At 58.1% G+C, this 22,420-nt stretch overlaps 1 protein-coding gene across 1 annotated transcript in view; it reads right to left on the minus strand.

Moving 5' to 3' along the window:
• Positions 1 to 22,420, minus strand: part of LOC122896077 — a 139,181-nt gene that overhangs the window by 25,247 nt on the left and 91,514 nt on the right. Inside the window, exons 43-48 of the mRNA XM_044234017.1 lie at positions 10,978 to 11,185; positions 8,220 to 8,386; positions 6,979 to 7,091; positions 5,804 to 5,885; positions 2,529 to 2,666; positions 794 to 956 (exon numbers count right to left, since the gene is read on the minus strand). Coding sequence (XP_044089952.1) covers positions 794 to 956; positions 2,529 to 2,666; positions 5,804 to 5,885; positions 6,979 to 7,091; positions 8,220 to 8,386; positions 10,978 to 11,185 — 871 coding nt within the window. The remainder of the gene's footprint in view (positions 1 to 793; positions 957 to 2,528; positions 2,667 to 5,803; positions 5,886 to 6,978; positions 7,092 to 8,219; positions 8,387 to 10,977; positions 11,186 to 22,420) is intronic.

Raw genomic sequence — 22,420 nt, forward strand, 5'->3', positions numbered from 1 at the left:
CACCCAGCAAGCCGTGCCCCCGGGAGCGGGGTCTGCACTGTGTTTCCCACTTGGCAGACGGCAGGGCAGGCTTTGCTGTGTGGTGGGGGCTCGTCTCACAGAAACTGACAGTCTGTGTGACAGCATGGCCCCTTCCAAGCTGGCACCCGCAGGGCTGCTGGGGGGACAGCACTCACCTCCCCTGCTGACCGTCGGCCTCCGCTCTGAAACCCCCTGGGGCTGCTCAGGGCCCCATCTAACACACTTCCTGTCTTCTTACACTCAGGGTAGCCCTATCTCTGGGCTGGGGGGCCGGGACCCTGTGTGACCTGGGTCCCTCAGCCCTCCCGCTGGTCTCCTCTCCTCCCCCCACTTCAGTGCACTCCGGCCACACCGGCCTTGCTGCTGTGGCTCCAGCACCCACTTTGTTCCCACCTCAGGGCCTTTGCACCTGCTTTCCCTTTTGCCTGCGAAGCCCCTCCTCAGATCCCTGCCACGGCCAGTTCTTCCTCCTCATTCAGGGCTCTGCACAGATGTTACCTCCTCAAACACGCCTTTCCCACCTACCCCACCCAAAGAAGCCCTGCACCCCTCAATTCACTGGCTGAAACACTCACTCTGAGAATACTCTAATGCGATTTCCTTCATGTTCACACCCCTGCTTACCACCTCTGCCCCTGTCGGCAGGGACCTGGGGCTGTCTTACTTCCGGATGGATCCCCAGGGCCTGGGACGGCACCTGGGATAAACAGTTGTTCAAACAGGGGTCGCTGAGCGAACAGCGCCCCCTGCTGGTGACCTCTCAGACACTCACCCTGGACACTGAAGTTCCCAGCGGGCCTGGGGAAGGGCCCCAAGAGGCTCCCGTTGAGCTCCGCCTCCTGGTCATCCCACAGAACTGTCTGGTGCAGGATGTGGGTCCCACGGGCTGTCTTGTACAAGGTCTGCAGGACCAGCTGCCTGGGAAGGGCTCTGAGCTAGAAGAGAAAGACAGCTCTGGGTCACCGGGGATCCCGGCCCATGCTCCTGCTTCGGGTAGGAAAGAAGAGGTACTTTTAGAGGAGGAAAGACAGGGAACGTCTGTGGGGCAGGAACGGTTTACTAGGACGTCATAAAGCCAAAGGCTCCCCAGGGATGGGCAGACAATGGGAGGGAGGGGTGTGGGGCACGGGGAGCCGGTCACAGGGAGACTGTGTGGCCCTCTGAACACATCACCACCTCTCAGCTCCATTTCCAAGCTGTGTGGCCTTGGGCCGGTTTCCTAACTTCTCTGAGCTCAGTTTCCCCGTCTGTAAGAGCGGATGAGAAGGACAGCGCTAACCTCTGAGAAGATGCGAGGGTGTGTCCGCCCAGGGCCAACCCGTGGGCAGTGCCGCGTGGGAGCTGCTGTGGCTGGGACTAGGGTTTCTCAGACAGGTACTGAGCATGTATTAGGATCCGGACTCAGGGCTGAGCAATGGGGGTACAAATAACCAAGACGGGCCCTGGCCCTTCAGGGGCTCCTGACAAATGGGGAGACATCACAGAGACAGAAAATGACGGGCCCAGGTGACAAGGGTGGCATGAAAGATACTCAACAGGCAAAGGAACACAGAGAAAGAAGTTGGAGGACAATGCAGGGAAGGGCATTCTAGGCAGGAAGATGGGTCTGTGCAAAGGCTCAGAGAAGGGGACTCTCCCCGTTAGGTGGGTGCCCCCTTTGGGGGGGGTCAGGGGCCAGGAGGAGGAGGGAGTTTACTCTTGAGGTCTTACTGCCCTACCTTGACTCAAGACACCATTATTTCTTGCCCCACTAAGCACAGTGGCTTCCTCACTGCTATCTCTGCTGCCCCCTGTAGGTTGCTCCCCATACAGCCGCTGGAGGGATCTGAAATCTTCATTTGGACTGTGTCCCCCCAAAAGCTTCCAATTCCAGAAAACTAAATCCAAACTCCTCCCTGTGGCTTGTCATGCCCTACGATCGGACCCCACGATCTCCTACTGCCCCACCCTGCTCCAGGCCAGCGGCCATGCCTCAAACAAGCCTACTCGTTCCTGCCCCAGGCCCTTTGTATGTGTTGTTCCCTCAGCCTCGAATGCCCCTCCACCAGATCTTCAAATGGCTGCCACTTGCTTGTCATCTGGGACTAGCTCAGATGTCACTATCTTTGTGAGGCCTTCCTGGCCACCTGAAGAGCTGCCTGGCCATACACCCACTCTTAATCACCTCATTTTCTTTTCTCTCTAGAATGTATCCATCTGGAATGTTTTCTTATTTATTTGTGTGATTTCCTCCCCAGCAGACTGTGCAGTTGGTGAGAGGAAGGACCCACCAGTCCTGTCCCTGGCAATACTCTCAGCTTCTTGAGCCGTTCCTGCCCTGGGCCCTACTAGGGGTTCAACAAATAACATGGGAGGGAGGAAGGAATGCACAATGAGAGCAGCTGAGAACCCATTCCAGCACGTTTCCCCCACTCCAGAGCCCCTCACAAATCCCTCTCTTCTCCCGGAGCTGCCCCCGGAGCCCCCTCCCCCCCGCCACCAGCCCACCCTGGCCACCCTCCATGCACCTGGGAGAAGGTCTGCTCCAGCCTGATGATGTTGGTAACACTGGCCTTTGTCGTCACCAGCCTGGTGCCCACATGGAAATGATGGTCCTCCCCCTCGAAGAAAATCGTGCTCTCGGCCTCACGCTCCAAGTACTGTAGCTGGGCCAGAAGAAAAGCAGGTGAGATATTTTCTCCTTGGTCTCTGATGGCATATTCCTAAAGATCCTGGCTCCAGGCTGGAAGCTGTGGCCCCAGGCACCCGCGGCTTCCTGGACTGTTTGAAATCTGGTGAAAGGTCCTGAGCCTCGGTTTAGGCCAATGACAGCCACCTCCCCGTCCTTCCTGCTGCTGTCCCACCGGCTGGAAGACAGCTACGGGCCATCAGGCAAGAATTCCAGTTGCACTACCATAGTGGGCGGCAGGGGGCAGTCTAGCGCAAGGAACAAGGCACCGGCTGGCCTATCCAACAGATGCAGGCTCCTTCGCTCCGTCACAGGGGGTAGGTCACCTGCTGCCTAGGTCCTTCACCACCGCAGTCTCTGCTTTCTAACCTGATACACTGGAATGATGACACTTCGTTAATGTGTCGATGTGAAAATTGTACCAGACAGTGTGCTCTCTTCCAGACTGGCTACGTGACAGAATCAGGTAGGGCACCAGCTACACACAGAGACTCTGTCCTCTACCGACAGCTGGGAGAGACAGAACCTCCGTGAACGGGCAGGGGAGACGTTCTTAAACAGCTCTGCAGATAGGTCCGACCTCAGTCAAGGCTAATTCGGTCACCCTGAATCTTGAACAAAGAGTCTGACAAATCCACACGGAGGATTTTCTGCAAAACAAGTGCCTGGACATTTCAAAATTGTCAACGTGTGACTTCTTAAAGGTGGTTAAGGGCTGGGGCACTGGGTGGCGTGTCCGTGAAGCATCCCACTCTTGATTTTGGCTCCGGTCATGATCTCGGGGTTCTAAGATTGAGACCCTTACCAGGCTCTGTGCTCAGCGTGAACCCCGCTTGAGATCCTCCCTCTTCCTCTGCCCCTCCTCCCTGTGTGGGCACGCGCGCACACACATACATACATAGAGTCTCTCTCTCTCTCTCTCTCTCTCAAATCTTTTTATAAAAGGTGGTTAAAGGGCGCCTCAGTGACTCAGTGGGTTAAAGCCTCTGCCTTCAGCTCAGGTCATGATCTCAGGGTCCTGGGATCGAGCCCCACATCAGGCTCTCTGCTCAGTGGGGAGCCTGCTTCTTCCCTTCTCTCTCTCTGCCTACTGTCAAATAAATAAATAAAATCTTTTTTTTTTTTTTTTTTTTAAAAAAGGTGGTTAAAGACAATGAAATGCTTAGGGGCAAAGTCTATCGATACCCGCAACTTACTTTGAAATGTGTCAAAAATTCAGAATAAAGTGCTGACAAAGCAAGTGGAGTGGAACAGGGGTAAGTAAATGAAGGCAGTGGGTATGTGGACATTCACTATAAAAGTGCTTTAATTTTCCAGGGTCTAAAACATTTAATAATGGAACAATGGGGGAAAACGAGGTACGGGGTGGGAGAAGAATTTTTGGTTCAGGGGTCTGCTTTAGGCCACATTCGGCTCACCACATGGTTTTGTAAATAAAGTTTTATTATAACACAGCCATGGCCGTTTAGTTACATCCTGTCTATGGCTGCTTTTCTGTGATGGTGGCAGCACTGAGCAGTTACAACAGAGATCGTACTGGGTTTAAAGGATAAAACATTTACTTATACTCCAAGTTTGCAGACCTCTGTTCTAGATTAACTCCCTCAAGAGATACGGCAACTAAATTATTTGGGTGACCCTGAAATGTCTCTTGGGTTTAAAACAAACTGAAAACACACAAATAAAAAATTCAGCATGAAAGAACATTATTGGGGCAACTGGGAAAGGTTATTAGGGACCGTATATTAAATAACAGCGTGAGGGGCGCCTGGGTGACTCAGTGGGTTAAGCCGCTGCCTTCGGCTCAGGTCATGATCTCAGGGTCCTGGGATCGAGTCCCGCGTCGGGCTCTCTGCTCAGCAGGGAGCCTGCTCCCTCCTCTCTCTCTGCCTGCATCTCTGCCTACTTGTGATCTGTCTCTGTCAAATAAATAAATAAATAAATCTTTAAAAAAAATAATAAATAAATAAATAAATAACAGCGTGACTACATCATGTTCAACTTTCTGAATTTTCTAATTATGCTGTGTTATGTAAGAAAATTGCCTTGTCATTGGAACCACTCAGCCAAGCATGTAGGACTAAAGAGGTATGTGCCCACAAACATGTCCATATCGTCCCTTAATGGGAAAATGTACGTGGGCATGTGTATGACTACAGAAAGAAGATATGTGACACGTAAGTACAAACAAAGTTGTGGCAGGTTATTAACAACTAGGGAATGTTCTCGGTCCTAAAATAACTTTTCTATATGTTGAAAACTCTTCAAAATAAAGACCAGGGGGAAACAAAGAGGCCCCGGAACGTGCAGTTGGCAAGGATGCTTGGGAAATGCTAAAACCGTGTGGGAACGTGCTAGGGCAGGGCCAGGCGCACAGTAGGTGCTCTGGGAACAAAGGCAGCCGGCCTGGGCAGGGTGGGCAGTTAACAAAATCGGGTGGCTGGGGGGCTAACCAAGCAAGGAGCTGGGCGAATGTAACAACCAGTCACTCACTCGTTAGCCAACATCTTTTCATGAGCACCTACTATGTGCTGGGCCCTGGGCCGGATGCTGGGCACTCCTGATTTGGGGAAGAGGGGCAGACAGGCAAACAGGTCATGGCAACAGAGTGCGGGGGGGTGCCGCCAGCCTGGGCCTCTTGTCAACCCCTCTACCTCCACCCCAGGGCCCCCAAATGCTACATGCAAGCCAGATGCATGGCCGCGGGCTGTCCTGGGGGTTCCAGGTGGGGAAAGGATTTGCAGACAAGGGTGGGAAGATATGCGGGAAGCCTGGGCCATCAGAAGAAGCTGGGGCACCCAGGAGACGGTGGGGCTCGGCTCAAAGTCAGCACGCCAGGTCGGGTGAGGCAGCGCCAGGCCTCCCCTACTCCCCAGGGCCTTGTGGGCCCAGCTGGGGGCTCCGGGCCTGGCCCAGGAATGTAAGCCTGGGGATGTTTGAGAAAGCTGGAGCCAGGGGTTTCAGGGGGCAGCCCCCTGGGGCCTGCAGCAGGCCTGTGCACACAGATGTGGATGCGTAAGCCCTCCCCGCCGGGGCCCGGCCGGCACGGCCCCCGCCCACCACGGGCAGGGCCTCTGGAACCAGTTAGGGCTCGGGGCGGCTGGGCACAGATACCTTGGCCGAGACTGAGGCTCTGCGGGGGCAGCAGCCCAGGAGGGCGGGGAGGCTATGCTGGCCGGACAGCTGCAGCTCCTTCCTGGAAGGAGACAAGGAGAGTGTCTGAGGCCAGCCTGTGGGCGCCCAGGGCTGGGGCAGGATTCAGACCAGCCCCCACCACCCGCAGAGGGCAGGAGATCCACAGACACACCCAGAGCCCAGGCAGGGCCGTTCACGTGCCCTGGGCCTGAGGGCCGAGCGGGGCCGTGGTTAGGGCCACAGCCTGGTGCCGGGTGATCCACGTTTTGGCCCCCCCCGGCCCGTGCCTGGTTCTGGCATGCAGGATATAGCACCTCTGGGCCTCAGTTTCCCCTTCAGCAAAAGGGGCTGCAGGGGTACTGGGCTGAGTGTCTCCGCTCAGGTTTGGGCAGGGGAGGCCTCTGCAGGGTCTGGACAACAGGATTTTAACTGCGCTCCCTCCTGGCAGCCCTGTGCTCACCGTGGCCCTTCAGGCCAGGGTGCTCGGGGCTCCCCACTGCTGCTGCCATGGGGCGCTGCCCCCTTCTGGTCCTTCTTTCACAGCAGCGCTATCTTGGGTCAGATGGCCCATGGCCACAGGCCAACCTGTGCTCTGGGTGAGGGTTAGCACTGCCTCTGGCCTCTGCCCACCAGAAGCCACCGGAAATTTCTCCAGACATCGCCAAGTGACTCCGGGTGGGCAAACCCGCCCCAGGTGAGAACCACTGGTCTAGACCGCTCCCAGCTGGCTTCCTCATGCCCCTCAGGGACCCCGTGTGGGTGCTGGAGCCAGGCAGCCCTCGCCCCGGACGCATACACGTGCGAGGCCGCTGAGCGCTGGGTCAGGCAGCCAGCAGGTCCTCACGCTGAAGAGCTATAATAATTATTAATTTGTATTTGAGGCCTAGCATGCATTTCACTTGTGAGACCAAGTCCTCGTCCATGTCGCATCCCTGAACGTCAAGGTTATTTTACTAGCTGTGTGACCTCGGGTGAGTTACTTTGCTTCTCTGTGCCTTCCTTTCCACATCTGGGCAGTGGGGCTGCGGGGAGGGGTCAAGGAGGTGCTGGGGGTTGGAGGTCAGCACACAGCAGGGGCTCCACTGATTGTCTCCCCCGCACCCCCTCTTCTGGTGGGAGGAGGGGGACCCCCAGAGCTGCAGAGAACCCCTCACCGGAACTCCTGGCTCTGGCCACGCACGTCGAGCACCAGGCTGGCTTGAGAATCACAGGTCAGCCGTAGGGAAGACACCATCTGTTCCTCTGCCCAGAGCTTCTGGAACACGAGCTGCGGAAGGGGCAGGCGTGAGGTGTGAGGAGAGCAGCAGGCTCGAGGACCCGCCTTGGCCCACTCGGCAGCACCCCCCCGGCAGCCGGCACTGCACCCCACCAGACCCGCACCCCAGACATCGGCAAAGAATGAGCCCCCCCCCCCACATCTCCCCATCACTGGCCTGAAGCCAAGGAAAGGGGGTTTAGAGGAGGTGAGGGAGAGCGAAACCAGGTCTGCTTTGTTGTGGGGTACAGTGACCAAGGACCAAGACCCACTGCATGAGGGGTACCCGGGGCTCTCCACACGGCAGAGGGCAGTGGGGGCAGGGCAGTGCTGGTCACCAGAAACAAGAGGTTGCGAATGAAGCTTCCGGAATGGGCAGCCAGAGAGCCCAGCTCGGACAGGTGACCTTCAGCCAAGTGACAGTGACCAGGGCCTGGCCCCATTCAGGAGACCACAGCAGATTCCCCCTCTCGGAGGTGGGAGGGCATCGTGGGAAAGGGCCCAGGTGCCAGCCTGAGCCCCTTTTGCTGCCTCCTTGCTACATGACCTTGAGTAGGTGACATACACACGCGTGTCCCGTGGACAGGGATGACAGGGACTGTCGTCACAGCAGCAAATGCTTCTACGGCATCTGATGACCAGACGCCACCCCTGTCTCCATCCTCCCAAACCCCATGTTGTCGGTACCACTATCATCCCCATTTCAGGAATAGACTGAGGGCACAGAGAGGCTAAGGAACTTGCCTGAGGTCACACAGCATGCTATGTGAGTCAGAGCTGGGATCTGATGTCCAGAGCTGGGGTTCTTAAGAACTAGGCCGCCTGCCCCTCGCGGGGGCATTAGAAGGAGGAAAGGAATCAGGCCATGGAAAACCCCTTGGACGACACTGAGCGTGGAGCAGGGCTCCAACAGCAAAAGCTGGGCTTTGGCTCGAGGGCGAGAGCGGAAAGGCAGAAAGCACACAGGGCGGGGACCTGGAACGGGGGCTTCCACCATCTACCAATTGTAGAGTGCTGCAGAGACACAGCGCAGGACATCTGTTGGGCGAGCCCGTAGTTGGTCCCCTGCACGCTAGGGAACAGGACGGAGTGGACGGAATTAGCGGGGAGCCCAGCCTGGCAGGTGCACCCACTCCTCACCTGGGTGGTCGAGGGCAGGCCCAGCCTCCGGAGAGCGGGAGCCGCGTGGCTGGCGTTCACCAGCAGCTCCAGGGAGCCGTTCGCCGGCCAGGATACCAGAACTGCCGCGTCCACGCTGACAGCACCATCCCCTCCGTGGAGGGCCACGCTGGCCCAGGTCTGGGTCTCTAGGGGCAGAGAAGGGCACAGGCTGCTGGGGGCTTGGCTCACCTCCCTGTGCGTGTGGGACCGATGCCAGACAAGGCTTTTGCTTCTCAAGAGCCTCTGGGACTTCATCAGCCAGGCGGTGTCCCCTGGATGAGCGTGGCCAGGCCAGGTCCTCTCCCCAGGATTGCTGCTGAAGTAACACCCCTGAGAGCCCACCTGAAGTACCCCCCGACCCTTCCTTCTCCCTCCCTGGGGTCGGTCAGCCCCGTGAGGGCAGGACCTTCAGTCTGTTCCCTGCTCTGTTCCCAGCACTTGGCACGGCTCCGGACACATCACAGGCAAGGAAACAGACAAAGAAACATGTGTCTCCGGGTTTATCAAACATGCAGAGGATATCAAATGAGACTGACCTGGAGCCCACCCGGCCCAGGATGGAGGGTCCCCGCCCATCCTACCCGCCCGGGGAACCTCCGGGATCCTGCCTCCCAGCCCGACCACACCTCCATGATGTGGCCTCCATGGGACCCTCCAGGAAAGGCGATTCCAGGAGCTTCGTCCTTCTTATTTTTGGACTTAAATCCCCCTGCTGCAGTAGGAAGCAGCTCTCCGGGTACAGAGGTGAACCTAGCCTACGTCAGCGGGGATGGCGAGGGTGGGGTTGGTGCAGCTCACAGCTCCTGCCCGTGATACCTGCTTCACCTGCCATCTGGGCCCATCAGGGCAGGTGGCGCTCTAAGCCTCAGTTTCCTCATCAATAAAGTGGGCACAGCCAGCCCACCCTGAGTGACCCTGCCAAGATGAAGAGAGAGAACACCCCGGAGAACACCTGCCCGTCGGACACACAGGTCCCAGGAAGGGCTCTCTTCCTTCCTTCCCAGGCGATGTTCAACCCCAAGCACCTGCTACGTGTGGGGCCCGAGGAGGAAGGGACCCACATTGAAGGAGCCCCAGTCTCCAAGCCCGGGGAAGTTTCAGATGGTCAGAGACAGCAAGAATGTTAAGGCCAAGCAGAAAACGCCTCCCACCGAGGGGCTGGGACAACCGAACGCGAGCAGCCGTGGGGAGGGGAGATGCCTCCCTGGCCGCAGGTGACCGCGCCAGGCCTCTCAGGGGCCAGGAACTGGGTCACCCTGGAATGACCGTCCCATCATTGACATACCATGTCCCCAATAAGCCCTTCCTCGGAGCAGTCTGTGAGGTCAGTCCCCCTTTCTGCTCCAAGTACCCAGTCACCTCGCAGGGGGCTCAAAGCCAAGGACGGAAAAGTTTGAGGCCAGGAGAAGATGATCCAAGTGACAGGGGAGCCCCCGAGGGCTCCTGATCTCTGCATTCTACACAGGGGATAGCCAGAAGGGGGGCTGGAGCCACGCTGCCTGGATTCAGGTCCTGATCTCGTTGTTCCAAGGCTGTGTGACCTGGGGCAAGTGACTCAACCACTCTGAGCTTCCTTTCCTCCGCTGCAGAATGGGAACAGTTACTAACCCCGACCTCATATATTCACGAATTCACTCAACAGATTAACTGAATAACTACTAGGCTCCACTCTCTAAAACAGGCAAAAATCATCCCTGTCCTTGTGGAGAGTGCATTCTAGGGTGGGGTGGGCAGAAGACAGGCAATGACAAATGAAGGTCGTGAGTCAGTCACGCAGGATGTTAGAGCGACCAAGCCAGGACCAGGGATGGGGTGAGCTTGAGGGAGGCGGGGATGCCAGTAAATAAGCTGGGTGGGGAAAGCCTCACTAAGAGATGACACTTGAAAACTATCTGAAGGCAGGGAGGGGTCGAGACAAGCAGACGTGCAGGGGAAGAACCTCCCAGAAAGAGGAAAAGCCTGTGCAAAGGTCCTGAGGCAGGAGCCAGCCCCATGTGTTTGAAGAGGCAGGAGCCAGCCCCATGTGTTTGAAGACTAGCAAGGAGTGAAATGAGCAGGGGCCAGAAGACGGGGTGAGAGAACAGAGGGTGTGGATCCTGAGGGCTCAGAGGCCCCACTACGGGCTTCGAGCTTCCCGTGGCCTGAGTGGATGGCTGAGCAGACTCACTGAGCTTCTGTGTTCAGAGAGCTTGCCTGGTATATGGTAAGCACCCCATCAACACTGGCTCTTACTACCTCCCCCCTCTATTAGAGGTTAAACTGTTTATCCCTAAAAATCATGTTGAAGCCGTAAGCATCAGTACCAATGGAATGTGGCCTTATCTGGAAATGGGGGCCCTGCAGAGTGGATCAGGTCAAGACGCGGTCTTGCGGAAGTAGGGAGGGCCCTCAGCCAGTGACGGGGATCCTTAAAAGAAGAGAAGAGGCCCGGACACAGAGGCAGAGATCAGAGGGAGGCAGCCATGAGCCAAGGATCGGCTGGGGCCTCCTGGAGCTGGAAGAGTCCAGAAAGGATCCCCCCACCGAGCCTTCGGCAGAAGCACGGCCCTGCGGACACCTGGGCTCCAGGAATGCTAGAGGGGACCCATCTTTGCAAGCCTAGGAAAGGAATACAGCCTCCCCCCGGGAACCAGGGCTTCAAGGGCAAGGATGTCATTTGGTTTTGAGAGTGGCGAGCAGGCCCCGGGGTGGGGGGAACCGGCCCTCCGGTCCTGGGGCGGGGCGCTGGGTGCCTTACCGTGTATCTGCAACTTGGCGCTCAGGTGGGCCTGGCCCGGGAGTCCGGCCTGCAACAGGGTCACGCTGTTGTGCTCGCTCCGGCCAGAGAGCTGCAGGTGCCCTGCACGGTGACGGCCACTCACGGAGTAGTTCACGGACGTGGGCCCTGCTGAGAGGCGTCCGGAATGCTGGAAGCTGGAGCCGCTGCTGGGAACGTCCACAGAGGCCTGGAATGACCCGCCGGAGAGGGTGGCTCGCGGAGGGGCTGAGACAGCCAGCCCAGCCCAGCTCACTCTGGCTCCCAAAGACCCACAGCACTGTGGGGTTGGGGGGTGGGAAGCTGAGACCCCCGCCTTGCAGGAGTCCGTTTAGGAAAGAGCAAGGGGACATGCGCTATGTTGCTGGGTGGGGTGTGCTGGCCCAGGAACGGCTGCTTGCAGCTACGGGGTTTCCGTGTGGGGTAGTTAAGAAGCTCTGGAATGAATGGGAAAAAAAAAAAAAAAAAAAAAAAGTTCTGGAATGAGAGAACGGAGGCACACCACTATGAACAGACCCGGTGCCCTTGAAAATGCTTGAAAATACTTAAAATGGGGGACGCCTGAGTGACTCAGTGGGTTAGCTGTCTGCCTTCAGCTCAGGTCATGATCCCAGTGTTCTAGGATCGAGTCCCACGCTGGGCTCCTTGCTCGGCAGGGAGCCTGCTTCTCCCTCCGCCTGCGACTCCTCCTGCTTGCGCTCTCTCTCACCGTTAAATAAAATTTTTTTTAAAAGACTTAAAATGTAATACTTTAATATAGTATACTACCATAAAAAAAATGTTTGCAAAATAAAACATAGCTTTGGAAGGTTTTCGACAGGCACGAGCTCTCTATGTCCCCAAGCAGCCCCCCGACCCATTTTCAGCTCTCTACCTGGCCCCCAAAGGCTTTGAGTCTGCAGCCTCTGCCCCCCATTGGAGCAGCAGCGACCAGCAGGGGCATAAAGCCCCTCGCTGAGTGGCATCAGGGGCTCTACAAAGCAGGAAGTGCTGTCCTGCCCTTCGGTGATGCTGGCTGAGCGCCTGCTAAGTGCCAGGCCCTGTCCTGCACCTGGAGATGCCGTTGTGCACCAAACACGGGATTGCCGGGGCCGTGCAGCCTGGAGGCCGGCTGCGGGAGACAGACCAGGACAAGGTAGAAGCCATCGCGGGCCGGACGGAAAGAGGATGGAAAAGAAAAAGCAATCGGGAGCATGTGAGATACTAAGAAATACACAGGCATAGCTATCTATGCCTTTGTCCCCGGTTCCTGCCCCCATCTGGCCTGTGATCCCCGTCCCTGACCCAGAGCTCCCGCCCTTGCAAGCTCCCCAGTGAGTGGGAGAGGGGAGCGTCTTACTGGAGCTCCTCAACCCCTTGGAATTTCCTGGTGAGACCAGTGCTTTCTGTTCTACTGAGGGGACTCTCGGTGGGCTCCCCAGAAAGACCAAGCCCTGGTGAGAAGCTGGAACCTTCAGCCCCCGGTCCCTGCCCTCAGGGAGGGGAGGAGAGGCTGCGGGGCGAGTGAAGGATCCAGCACACTCACCGGATGAATGCCCGTGAAAATCCCTCAAGTAGGGCTCGGGGCTGAACACACCCGCGGGCAGGGAAGGGGGCGCCAGCAAATGGGTCGTGAGTGGGGGAGTCCCCAGCCGTCTGGTCTCACGTGTGCTCTGAGTGGCAGACGAGAAGCAAAGCCATCTTCTTTACAGACGGTTCGGGTGGGGGAGACACGGGCCAGGGCAGGGGTCTTCAGGGAAGGCCAGAGAGGGGACATGAGTGCAAAGACCTGGGGAGGCCAGGAGCGGGCGGTGGGCATCGAAGGGAAGAAACATCTGGCGAGCCTGAGTACAGGGGCCAGTGAGCCGGAGGAAAGTCAGCAAGTGGGGAGTCCCCGGCAGGTGAGCTCAGAGAGGGCACAGCACCAGATCCCTGCACGAGGTTTCTGGGGCCAGGCTGGACGTGGAGGGGCTCTGGGTGGAGACCCGAGGGGGCAGCAGTGAAGGCGGGAGCCCAGCTAGGTGGCTGGAACCTGGGTGTGACCCAAGGTGGCCTGGAGCAGACGACACAGCTGGAGGTGGGGAACAAGGGGTCAGGCTCCAGGCACATCTGGGAGGACACACCATCCGCGTCTGCTGACAGCGGGGTCTGGGATGTGAGTGGAACAGGGATGGAGGTTGACACCGAGGGTTTTGCGGTGATGCTGGGGGCGTGGGGAGGAGGTGCCCCTGAGATGCCGAAACGGGAGGGGCCGGCGGCCGGGCTGGGCCAGCCAGGAGCCCATCGGCCTCCAAGGGGAGAGACACAAGTATACAGACCTACGCGTATGGGGCCTAAAGAAGAAGAAAGTGGGGAGCTTCCGTGCAGCAGAGAGAGATACCGGCCCAGAATACCCAGGCTGAGAGCAGGTAGATAAGGCTAAAAAGGGGGTCAAGGACACGCACTCGGTCCACAGGGAGGCTGTGGACCCAGGGGCATGTGGCTAGGCTAGGGAGAAGAGCCCTATCCCCACTATCAAGATGAGGAGACTGAGGCTCAGAGGGAAGTCTGAACCTTGTTCCACCTCCCCTTTGTATCCACCTGACTTCCAAGAACGTTTGTTGAGTGAATGCACGAAAGCACAAACGCACGCACGAGTTTCCATGATCACTGGCGCTCGCTGAGGCTGACCTGCAGGCCCAGCTTGTCCGCCAGCCACAGAGTCCGCAGCACGGGGACGTTGTGCCAGAGCGTGTAGGACAGGGAGACGTGCTCTGGCTGCCGAGTGAACGCCAACTCCTCCGAGACCTGCCCACGGGGACGACTGTGAGACCTGGGCCTTGGGCTGGGCTGTCCCCAGGACCCCCACAACCCCCCGCCCCCCCAGTTCCCAGAGGCCCGGCCTGCTGAGCCCCACACCTGTTTGTCGTCGACTTGGACCCGCAGGGTGCGACTGTAGCCCGGCCCGTGGCTCTCGGTGGCCAGATCCAGTAGGACACGGGCTGGGAGGCCCAAGGGGCTGGGCTGGGGGAAGCTGTGTACCAGCAACATAGCCACCTCCCGCTGGGTCTGCAAAGGAGGCAGAGAAACAGACTCCGTGCCTGGCAGGTGGCCAGAGTCCCCCACGGAGGAGAGCATAAACTACTCAGACATTAAATCAAGCCCCGTCTCCCCCTCCCTGTTGTCTACCGCACCCTAGAAGAACAGTCAGGGGAATTGCCACCAAAGGCAGCGAACGTATTTTGGGATGCCTGATAGAAAGGAAGGGGCGAGTGCAAAGTTCACGGGGGTGGAGAGGAACCTCAGAAAGAAAGGCTTCGGCGAGGTTGAGGGAGGGACCCACAGACTTGGAGAAGGACGCGCCTTGCAGGTTGGGATGTAGCAGAGAGAAAAACATCTGGACAAATAAAAGACAAAAAAAAAAAAAAACAACCTCCCGAGACGTTCAGACGATGCTCACAGAAGGGCGTGAAGAACGCCCTGCAAGGCCGCTCTGTCTACTGACGTGACGGTCAGCGACTTTCCCAGGCAGCTCCGGGCAGGCCGGCGAGCTCTGAGAGAATCAGGCAGGCAGGGCTGAGCCCGCACACCCTCTCTGATCTAGTTCACCGAAACACAGGCATACCAGCGAGCTTGAGGCAGTGTTATTTGCAAGAAGCAAAAACTAGACGCTTGCGTCCCTAAGAATTGAAAGCCGGGTCTTGGAAAGAGATCTGCGTGACCGTGGTCCTAGGAGCACTGCTCCCGGTGCTCAAAGGTCGGAAACAACTTGAACATCAGCGGACGGATGAGCAACACGGTGTGATCTGTCCACACCGCGCGGCGTTGCGGGGACTTAAGGAAGGAGGGACACTCTGACAGCAGCGACAATGTGGGGGAACCCTGAGGACATGATGGTGGGCGAACGAAGCCGGTCACAGAAAGATGCTGTGTGATTCCACCTGGAGGAGGTGCCCTGAGTAGTCAAACCCAAAGAGACAGAAAAGGGTATGGCGGTTGCCAGGGGCTGGGGTGGGGGGAGCAGGGAGCGGGGAGTTGCTGTGTCATGGGGATCGAGTTTCCGTTGTGCAGTAGGAAGACAGTCCCGGAGACGGAGGGTGGAGAGGGCTGCACAAGAACATGGGTAGGAAGACCACTGAACTTCCAACTTAGAAATGGTTAAGACGGTTAATTTTTTTTGAAAAATCACATATTTATTTGTCAGAGAGACAGAGAGCACGCACAAGCAGGGGAAGCGGCAGGCAGAGGGAGAAGCAGGCTTCCCACTGAGCAGAGAGCCTGATGCGGGGCTCGATCCCGGGACCCTGAGATCATGACCCGAGCTGAAGGCAGACGTTGAACCGACGGAGCCTTCCAGGCATCCCAAGATGGTAAATTTTATATGTATTTTACAATACAAATTTTTAAAACAAAATAAAAACAGGTGCATGACTAACTAACCAGATCTACAGTAAAAGGATGACAGCCCCCAAAAGCTAATGGGTAGAAGGACAGATGGCCTGTAATACATCCACACTGCCCAATACTATACGGCCATGAGGTACAATCAACAGCAAGGCAGGAAATCTCACAAACCTAATGGTTTTGTGGTGTGGCTCTTCAAAGATGCACTTATTTGAGGGGAGAAGGAAGAAGGAGAGGGAGAGAAAGCCTTAAGCAGACTCCACGCTGAGCGCAGAGCCTGACACGGGACTCGAACTCACAGCCCCGAGAGAGGGACCTGAGCCAGAACCGAGAGACGGATGCTCCAACGACCGCGCCCCCCAGGTGCCCCGCACAAACACGTTGAAGAGGAGGCAGATGTGAAAAGGAACATGCTGCGTGCTTCCACGGACGGACGGGACATTCAAGAACGTGCATGGGGGGGGGGGGAGCTCCTGGGTGTGCCCGGTGAGAAGAAGGGGGCCCGAGTGGGGCTTCTGGGGTTCTGGTCACATTCTGCACTTTCATTTGCTCTGGGAAAATGCCACCCGACTGAGTACTTTTCATCTCTGCCCTCTCCCTGTCATGTTTGTTACATTTCCATAAAACCTTTTTATTTTTTTTTTAAATTTTAAAGCAAACGAGCAAGAGAAAAGTGGGGGGCCGTGGGGCTTCTTGTTGGAAGCCTCATGCCTCCACGTACGGGTCCCGAGGCTCCCATCTCGAAGCTAGGAGAGCACCCAGTGCTTCTCCTCGGACCTCAGCTCCCCTTCCCTGGTGTCCCCAGGCACCCCGACCCCCGTGATCTGACCTCGGTAGCCTTGAGGGTGAGCAGGCCTCGCAGCGAGCTGTGGTTCACGGCGACTAGGACCCGGGCGTCCACAGCCACGGAGTTCACGGCGACGGCCCCGGAGCTGTTGACTCGGCCGGGGACCCCCAGAGCCTGGAGAGGTTTTGAGACACAAAAGCAGGGCTCTCGATCAGGGGTCCTAAGACCTCCCTCTCGAACTGTCCACCCAGTGGGATGTGAACGTCTTTTCTAGGACAGGGTTTGCGGCTTTGATCACGGTCTCAAAGTGCCCGAGGGCCCCCCTGGCTGTGGCTCTCTCCTCTGTTTAATGAGTTTCCCCCTCCTGCCTCCCCGCCCTTCCCGAATCCCCAGGGATCTGATTTTGGCCGGAGGAGAACCCGGTCTTGTGGACCAACCTGCCCAACAGTCTTACAACCAGAGGAGCTGGAGAGCCCTCCGCCTCTCCCCTCCCGGGGCAGACCCAGCTCTCCCACAGAGCTCCCAGCACACGCAAGAGCCCTCCAAGGCTTCCGTGCCTTAGCACGGGGCAGGGAAAGACACGTCCATTCTCCAGACCCCACCGTGCACTGGGCCGTGCTGGGCAGCGGGTGTCTGCCGTTTTAACTAATCCTGATAGCAGAGGGGTCTTCACACGTCATTTTGTGATAAAACGGAGACCCAGAAAGGAACGGTGACTTGCTCAAAGCCACCCAGAGACAAGGGGGCAGAGCCATGTCTCAGTCTAATGCTTTCTGGCCTCCCAGATGGCCTTGCCAACACGGGCTTTGCTGAGACCCGCACCTGCCTGACACAGCCCCCAACCCTCTTACCCACCCCCTCCCTGAAAGGCCTTCCTCCCAGGCCTCCAGGCCCTTCCTCCCTTGGGCTTCTCGCCCTCCCTTGCTTGTCCTTGGTAGCTGGTACCCAGAGCCGCTCCCTGATGCCCTGCCCCGGTCCACACCCACCCCATTAACATCTCAGCCAGTCCCCCTGGCTTTCAGAGACCACAGCCAAGCTCCTGACCCCAAGAGCTGCCCCCCATAGCTTCACCTGGGCATCCAACAGCCCTGGCAAGTTTAACACGTCCAGGATGGGGCTGGGTCGGGGACGCCTCCCCAGCCCTCCTCTTCCCACTGTGCTGCCCGTCACGGGCACCAGCAACCCCAGCCCTCTCAACACACGGGACACAAGCAGAGGAGACACCCTGCTCCCCTGCCCCCTCTCTCGCACCCCCGCTCCCAAACCTCCAGCCAGTCCTCTGTCTCAGCCTCTACAGAGGATCCTGAATCTGAGCGCTCTCCCACCTCCTGTGCTTTTCATACAGCAGGAGTCAGCAAAGGAAGGTGGATGGGCCATACCCAGCCCATTATCTGCTGTTATAAAGTTTTCTTGGCACATGGTCACGCCCATTTGTGTGTTTATTGTTTATACGTGTTTTGTGCTGTAACCACAGGGCTGAGTAGTTAACCACAGAGGCTACACAACCTGCAAAACTGAAGATACTTACTCTCTGGCCTTTTAGAGAAAGGCTTTGGTGACCCTGGCTCTAGCAAATGCTTTGCCTTTCTGGCTCTGCCTCAGGACCTTTGCACTGGCCCTGCCTAGAAGGCTCTCTCCCCAGATAGCCACGTGGCTCCTCCTCCTTATCCTTCAAGTCTCTGCTCAAATGTCGTCTTGTCTTTGGGGCCAATCTTGACTAACTTTTAAAAACTGCAGTGTGTGTCCTGTTATTCACGCCCCTGTTCCCACTTTCTGCCTGCCTCGCCGTAGTCCTTATCACTAACTGATACAGTCTGCACTTCGCTGATGGATGCCTGGGGTTGCCTGTCTCCCATAGGCAGGCATTTACCTCTGCTTGGTTCATGGCTGTATTTCCAGGGCACAGGGTGGGCTCAATAAGTATTTGACGAGTCCCTTCCCCTGGGGTTTAATCTCTCTTGTTTCCCCAGTGGTTGAAAAGAAGGCCCCGCCCTGCCCCCCTGGAGACTGTGGGGCCTATCCCCCCTCCATACCGCAGCGCCCCTTACCTGCAGGGCCTCGCAGGAGCTCTCAGCCAGCACCCACCAGTGCAGCCCATGGTCTAGGCGCAGCTTGCCACCGCCCTGCAGCTCACAGGCCCCCGCCTGCAGCTCCAGACCCAGCCGGTGCCCAGCCGCCCACCCAAGCTGGACGCTCAGCAAGGCCTCTGGGGGGATGGCCCGCAGCGTGGGCAGCGTGTGACTCAGCTTCACTCGGAGTGTGGCCTCCGATGGGTGCACGGCCGCCGCCAAGGTCAGGGACGCGGTCTGGCCGGGCGATGCGAGGGCCCCGGACACCGCTGCTTCTCCACCTGTGGCTCGCAGGGAGCCATTGAGCTGCGTCCCTGCTGGGAGACCCAGGCCCTGGCAGACCAGAAGGGGGTCAGAGAGAGGTCCCAGGTCAGGAGAGCGAATCTGATTCTCCATCTGCCACCATCTCGCCCCTCCAGCTCCCCATCTCCCCAATCTGTGCTTCCCTCGCCCCACGAAAGAGCAGCAATCCCAACACACAATAAGTAACCAGTGTAGAAAGTCAGTACCCACATAGCCTCAAGCTAAGTGCTCTGTAGGAAATCACCTTTCTTCAGCCTGTCCCCAGCCCGGACCTGGGCAGTCGCTGTCCCCATGTGACAGATGGGAAGACTGAGGCTCAAAGAGGCAAAACGAATGAATGCCCAGGATACCAGGGGTTACCAGCAGAGCTCAGGCCTGTACCCAATCTGTCTTCTACAGTCTGTGCCTTTAATCTAGGTCATCCGGTAGGATCGTCACTAACCATGTGGAGATGTTTCCATTGAAATTAAAATGAAGCAAAAGGAGGAATTCAGCTTCTCCGTTGCTCTGTGCTTGGTAGCTGCATGAGGCTAGTGGCTACTGGCCCCGGCAGCAAAGGAAGAACTTATCCATCCTCCTAGAGTGCGAGTGGGTGGGTCTCCCATGATGCTTTATGCTCTCGTGGGTGGCTCAGGGGTGTGCTGATTTAATAGTGACAGGGCATCTGTGAGTGCCCGGGGATGCCGAGGGGACCAGACCCTGTCCCTACTCCCAGGAGGCTCCACTGGGAGGGGAGAGACAAGGTGACAGGCAGGATGACAGTCTCTACTGTCCGACTCAGTGTCCCCCTTTCCTGAGACTCCGGTTCTCCTCCCCCAAATACCACAGGAGAATTCTCAGACCATCTCGTGGCCCAGATAAAGCCCAGGCTGTGGTTTCATAACCGAGACGTGCCTGTCCCCAGGGTCAGCAGAGGAGAGAGCCCCTCATTGCCTTCCTGCGCTCAGAAGGTCACTGAAATGGCAAATTCATAAATTGCAACTGTGTGGTCCTTCCATGGCACGGCTCTGAGTGACCCTTATCTCTCTCGGCCTCAATTTTCCCGTCTGCCAAATGGGAATAGAAGACTAGAGAGGAACCGAGTGTTGGAGACAGAATTTGGGGAAGAGTGGCAGGGGTCTTGAGAAGCGCGGAGGACAGAGCCGGCCAGGCTCAGGCTGCACACTGGCAGGGGCTCTGGGGGCCTCCCCCCACCCCCGGCTGCCTCGTTGGCCCACCATACACACCTCCAGCAGCGGGCAGCCGGGCTCGGTGGCCAGTGTCCACGCGCTCTGGTTCCCACGCTGCTCCAGCATGCCCCGCAGCCGGCACGGCCCCAGCTGGAGGGCCAGGGAGCTGCGGGCGGCAGGGCGGGGCCGGACAGCCAGGCTGATGGCGCTGCTGGGGGGCAGGCCCAGGCGGCCCAGCAGGGGCAGGGAGTGGGCCAGGTGCCCGACAACAGAGGTCTGGGGCCCACAGGTGCGGGCCAGCTGCAGGAGGGCGTCTCCTCGGTCACTGTGGAGGCCTGTGGCCAGACTGACCTCACAGGGGCCCCAGCTCAGGCTGCCCTCAGCGTGCAGGGCCTGCGGGATGCCTGTTGCCTGGAATATGGAGAAGTGGCTGGAGTTAAGGGCAGCTTTGGAAGCCAGTGTCGGGCATGAGCCCGGCTGGGAAGACGGCGGTGTCGTCCTACGGGCTCAACTCCACCAGTACCTCCCTCTGCAAAGTAGCCAATACCCGGGGTACCCCACGGACAGAGGTAGGCTCCGGTTCTGGGTCCCCCACTGACTCTATCTTGCTGAACCTGGACCTCAGTTTACCCATCTGGGAAATGGGGTTTGATTACAGCACCCCGAGTCCCTGGGAAATGTCAATGAGTTAATGCTTGTGACTTGCTGGCCAGAGGCAGGCACCCAGAAAACACCGGCTGCTGGAAATTTCAGCACTGACCTCAATGATGGTTGGCTGGAGGGTGGAGAGCCTAAGTAACTTGTCCCACTAAGGGCTGACGACATGCCCCTCACGGAGGCACGGACCCAAGATGGGAACGAGAGGGGAGTGATCGGGTTAATTCCACTCCGGTCTCCCAGCTTCTATGGGCTCCAGACCCCGGGACTAGGGACACAAGCAGCCCCTTCCTAGTGGAGGTGAGGATTTGAGGAGCACATCTGAGAAGCTTCAGAGAGTACTCAGCACACAGTGCTCACAAAAATCAGCACATACTTCTCAATATTCTCATGAGTGCTCCCAGACCCTGTATCCTAGGGGCAGGATGAGCGAGATCAAGAGAAAAGAATAAACCTGAGCCCCAGAACGGAAGCCAACCAGGGGGGCCCCTTTGTGAAAAGGGAGAATATTCACGTCAGGGTTCCATTTTCGGCTCGAAGTTTTGTACTCGATGCCTCCCCCCAAATCAGGGGATAACGGCAAGACAACAGAAGTTTTTCATGCTAAGAGCAGAGCTGCGTATACAGTAGGAAGTTAATAATATAGAGGGGGGCAGGGGTCTGGCCAGGCCTCTGCACTGCTGGGTGCTGGGTGCGGGGTGGGGAGGGGGCTTACCTCCAGCAGAGGACAGCGGTTCACCAGGGACAGGGTCCAGTTGGTGTGAGTGATGTTGGCCTCAGGACCGACATCTCCACGCGCGGTCAGGGCACACTGGCCAAGGGCCACCTCCAGCCCGGCCCTGGGAGGATCGTGTCCCCCTAGAGACACCTGGATGTGGTTGTCGGGGGCAACCCCCAGGGCCTGAAGGGGAGGCCATGTGTGCTGGAGGCTGGCATCCAGGTGGGTACGGCGGTGGCCACAGGCTGTGTGGACGTGAGTCTGGGCGAATGTGTCCCCTGAAGTCATCTGGGCCTCCAGCCTAGCCGTGCAGGCGCCGACCAGGAGGGAGCCATTCAAGGACAACACGGCCAGATTCTGCCCCCAAGAAAGGCAAGGTGAGGCTGCGCAGGTGTCCCCAGAACACCCCACCAAGCGGTGGTGTGCCTGTGTCTGGCCCGGGTGGTCAAGAGAACCCCGACCCCTGGGCCACCCACATACCCGGGGAACCAACTCAAGTCCTGACAAGTGCTTCTCCCTGAAGAGCTGGAAACGGCCACTCAGGGAGTCATGAAGAAGTTCGGCCCCTCAGAGCATTTTGGGTCCCTGATGTCCCCTCCCTGTAGGCCCGTCTCTGGGTCGCCCCACCCTGAGCGTCCTGGTCCCATTTCTGTGACAGAGTCTCAAGTCACTCAGCCTTGCTCATGTGGCTTGTCGGAGACATGTCCTTTCTTAATGCCCCCAGAGGAAGTCCCCGCTTCCCGGGGTGGAGGGGGGGTAATGTATTCTCAGGACCTGGGGGCCCAGCCTGCACCCCCATCACAGAACCCGGAGCTGCTCGCAGCCCCTTCCCCTGGGGCGGGGACAGCAGCACCAACGCGGGAGCGAACACACACTACCGGTCCCACGGCAGCTAAACGGAGGCCACGTGGTTGGGGGGCCCAGGCCACAAGCTCTCCTGCCTCTCCCTCCTACTCTAGAACTGGCGAATGCCTTGATTTCTAGCCCTTTCCTGGAATTCCAGAGCACAGCTACCCGAAGGAAGGGCTATCCACTCACCGCTCCCGTCCCAACCCCCTTCCCCCGTCACTCTTTCTAGCAACCCAGCCCCCCCCCAACCCTGACTGGGTGCCAGGCGCAAAGCTCCCCATTCCACGTGCCCTGGCTCTTCAGTTTCATGGGGAAAAGGCAGCCCCTCTGTCCAGCCTGTTAAAAACCCTTTCAGTCCTGACCCCCTATTCTCTTAGTTAACTCTCCCACCACTGAGGCCCCAGTGTGACCCTGGGAAAGTGACCCAGCTCCTGCGGGGGGATGCCAGCGTACAGCCAGGCCAGGACAGCGAGCCGCAGGGGCAGAATACCTCTGCCCTCCACCCCCCGCA

The sequence above is a fragment of the Neovison vison genome, chromosome 14, assembly GCF_020171115.1.
Source record: "Neovison vison isolate M4711 chromosome 14, ASM_NN_V1, whole genome shotgun sequence".
In the NCBI taxonomy this organism is placed as follows: domain Eukaryota; kingdom Metazoa; phylum Chordata; class Mammalia; order Carnivora; family Mustelidae; genus Neogale; species Neogale vison.